Source organism: Melanaphis sacchari, unplaced genomic scaffold, assembly GCF_002803265.2.
Source record: "Melanaphis sacchari strain LSU unplaced genomic scaffold, SCAv2.0 Contig92_pilon_pilon, whole genome shotgun sequence".
NCBI classification, from domain to species: domain Eukaryota; kingdom Metazoa; phylum Arthropoda; class Insecta; order Hemiptera; family Aphididae; genus Melanaphis; species Melanaphis sacchari.
This window is the reverse complement of record NW_020271656.1, coordinates 208,771-212,910: the sequence shown is the minus strand read 5'-3', so window position 1 is coordinate 212,910 and position 4,140 is coordinate 208,771. Positions and strand designations below refer to the sequence as shown.

The 4,140-nt window shown below is 35.7% G+C and overlaps 1 protein-coding gene across 1 annotated transcript; it reads right to left on the bottom strand.

The window, feature by feature from the left end:
• Positions 1–364: 364 nt before the first annotated feature.
• LOC112602983 (protein krueppel-like) lies at positions 365–3,670 on the bottom strand. Its single transcript, XM_025351375.1, has 2 exons — positions 3,568–3,670; positions 365–1,645 (listed from the first exon to the last, which is right to left on the bottom strand). Exons 1-2 carry the CDS (start codon positions 3,668–3,670, stop codon positions 537–539), a joined length of 1,212 nt encoding a protein of 403 aa, XP_025207160.1. The 3' UTR covers positions 365–536.
• Positions 3,671–4,140: the final 470 nt, after the last annotated feature.

Genomic DNA, 4,140 nt, shown 5'->3' with positions numbered 1-4,140 from the left:
GCCCTTCGTTTCCTTAATCATCATAAATAATACAACTAGCACCAACTTAAATTGTTTACCTATTTATAATAAAAAGGTTAGGGGACAACTTAGTGGTTTTCAAATTCTGAATAAAAAAATGTTATACATACATATATATAGCATTGATTATAACTTAAAGTAACTGTACATGTTTTATATAATATGTATTGCACAATAATTTTGATTAACGTCAAAAAAAAAAAACAAACAAATAATTATTATTTTAAAAAATTTTTGATATTAATGAGAAAAAATTGAGCTTATGACTAAATGAGACATGACTACATCATAATATCCAAAAAAAAAAAAAAAAAAATAAAAAAATAATAATAAATTAAAAATATTAATAATTGTAAATTGTAATTCAAAGTGGTAATTTATGGGCGATGGACATAAAATAAACATATCGAATATAATATGAAGTTGTTGTAAATTTTTTTTTAATTGATTGTTTTTTTTTTTTAATTTTATTATTATTATTACTTTTCTGAAATTTATAGTAATAAAAGTTTTGTTTATTTACACGTGAGATCCATGGCAACGTCGACGATCATCTTGTTCTCGGGCTTGACGGAAAGGTCTTCGGGCTCCGTCTGTTCGGGCGACTCGAACTTGACAAAAGGTTTGCCACTCCGTTCTGGCGATTGAAACCGGGCGATGAACTGTAGATAATGATACGGCTCGATGGACGGGCTCGTGTGCGGCGAGATAGTTCCCGGTTGACTCTGCTGCTGCACGTACGCCGCCTGGGGCTGAGGCGGTGGCGATGACCAACAACTGGTGGGCGCGGACGGCTTTGGAGACGGTGGCGGGGAACCGTGCGTGGCCGGCGTCCACGACGGCACCGACGTGGACGGTTCGGCCGTCTGGTGCACGGCCGCGGCCGCGCGGCAGCGTTTTTTCACGACCCCGCGGGGCTTGTTGTTCTCCTTGTGCTGTCGCTTGTGGTCCTTCAGCTCGACGGCCGTCTCGAAGAACGCGACGCAGTACTCGCACGGATAGGTCGTCTCGCCGGTGTGGGTCTTGAGGTGTCTGCGCAAGTTGGCCACCTGCACGAAGAACCTATTGCAGTGCGGACACCAAAACGGCTTTTCGCCGGTGTGCAGTCTGACGTGGGTCTTGAGATGATGGTCGCGGGTGAAACACTTGTTACACACCGAACACACGAACGGCTTTTCGCCGGTGTGCGTGCGCTCGTGGTTCTGGAGCACATGCTTGTAGCCGAACTCTTTGCCGCAAACCGTGCACTTGAACGGCCGCGTCTGGCGCGGGCGCGACGAGGACGGCGGGTTGGACGACGACGCGGACGACGCCACCGACGACGTCTCGTCGTCGCCGCCGCATCCGCTGGCCGGGGCTATTGCCGGCGGTTGATTGTTGTTGTTCCGCCGGTCAAGCCAATCGGGGTGCATGTCGAACACTTGATTCATGATCTGCATGAGGACCAAGTCCGTGGCCGGGTCGATGCCCCGCTGCTGCTGCTCGCTGATGGTGTACTGCAGACGGTGAAAACAGTCGATAAACAACGCACGTGATTCTGAGTCGCCTCTGGGTGGTTGATTGATGTTGTATCTTTTGTATACTGCATTCAGCGCGAAGTGAAACCAATATTCACTTACTTTAACTGTTAAAAAAAAAAAAAGAACAATTATTTATACTGTAAATAATGCGTTATATTTATACGACTGATAAGAACACGGCGTTCATTCTCATTGTTTATTTTTTTTTTATCGACTAATTAGGTAAAAGTCTTAAAAATGGCCAGGAAATAAAAACACACATAATCAGATGAGTTAAAAAAACTGCCATGGATTGTTTAAATATCAAAGCAATGGCTGAAGAAAATAGTTGAATCTAATATAATATTATTGCAATATACATATGTATCCAAAAACATAACAGACTAATCAAATAATTAATTTTCCAAACCAGTGTTATTTATAGTTTTAAATAATCTAGAACGAAACTCGAATTATATTTATGATTACTATACCTATAAAACAGTTTATAACATAATAATATAGTATTTAATATTATTTTTAAATTTTAATTCCAACATAGTACCAACTTGGGTAATTAATATTGTAATGGGTAATTATTTACTGTAGTGTATAAAATTCATCATTTACGAGAATATAATAAATGGAAAAATAATGCTGTTAATACTTCCTAAAGAAAAATGTTTTCGTGAAGAAATACTCATTATTTACCTATTAACATTAACTCTTTTTTGATAATTACGTAATTCATAATAATAATTTTTTCAATAACGATGTATACAATATAATTAAAAACGATTGATAATCTAAACTTTATTATAAATTTCTATTTAAGCGTTATTCGGATACCAATATTAATTATTGCTATAATTAATAATTTGTACATTTTTTTAATTAAAAATATTATTGTGGAGAATTAATGTAAAATAATATCAACCAATATATTATATTATTATGTATAATATATGTATATAAATATATAACATTCAACGTAGATTATTAAATACTTAATTAATTCTAATTAGTTTTTCAAAAAATATGATAATTATTATCAATTTAAGATTTTATTACATAATCGACAATTAATGAATAAAAATTTTTGAACAACTACCGTGTAATAAATACTATTTAGAAATTCGATAATCTTGGTTTACTTTATCGACCATATTTACATACCTACCTAGGTCAATACAGATTTTATTGAGAAACTTTACACGTGTTTAATATTTAATTTACCATTAACATAAGTTATTATTTTTTTAACAAGGAATATATTCGATTACCTAATAGTATAATTTCTATAAAATACAATAACAAACTATAAACAATTACACTTATTATTATTGTCGTAGATAAAATAACCAATACATTTATATTTAATAAATAAAATTAGAATATCCTTAGTGTAACGACATAATTAGTCATTGTAGCTAATAAGTAATAAAATTTAATACAAAAATATAATACTTTCAAATCCTTGTAATAATATGAACATCGTGTAAACACAAAATACATCAAACATTTGTGGTAAAAATTAAAAGCTGTCGATTAATTCATTAATTGCATGTTTAAGTTTAAGCACTATTACATAACGACTAAAATATTAATAGGTGTCGAGAGAATCCGATAAATCTGAGAATACACCTTTGGGTTTTTCGAAAATATTTTTAGTCCGTCATCGGAGATTAAGCAAACCCCTTTTGCGACGGAATTGTTTTTAGGTCGTTGTGCGCAGCACCTTATCAATAACGTAAACAATACAATATTTATATTACGTTAACCTTGTCGCCAAACCTTTGGACTAAGTGGGACAATGTTTCGTGACTTAACGCACACTTGTGCGCCAGTGGGTGACATTGGCGCGACGATTTAAACGTAAAATGTTTTAAATGAGCAAGCAGATACCAAGTATAATGCATACTATTTCATTAATTAACCGAATTCTATTTCACGGAATCTCAACAATAACGATAGGTCAATTTCATGGTAATTACAATATAGAACTAGAATTATTGGTAACGTTATAGCATAAAATAATAATAAATACCCTTCATGTTCATTTTTTCGATGAGCTCGGACTTGAAAGGCTCCGCCGAGTCGAGGTTGTTGTTCCCCATTACGTGCGCCATCGGACTTTCATAGGACACCATGTAAACGTGGCGTCAAAAACGGTTGGTCGAAAGCCCGACAATATAATATATTATATAGCGTACAGTATTGATAATATATAATATTACGTATAACTATTGTATCACTGCAACGATGCGATTGCGATAATAATATTCAGTAGTAAATTGTAATAACATACGATAAAATATCGCGTAATAAAAATCGGTTGTCGAAATAAAATACGCCGGAGCGTAGGACCGGCGAGTCACGGGACTAATCGACGAACGAGCGACAGTGCGAGTGGCGAGCAAGCAGTGCAACTGCCAACTGTGCAAGTCGAAGTTCGGCCGGCGTGGCGCGGCGTATGATCAATTTATATTCTCGACGACGACTACGACCGACTGCGGCGTTTAAAGTTTATTTTTTCTCAAGCGTTTTTTTTTTTCGCGACGATAGCGGAGAAGAAATGTGCGCACAGCCGACGCGTACGAATGGCACTGCGATAATATTG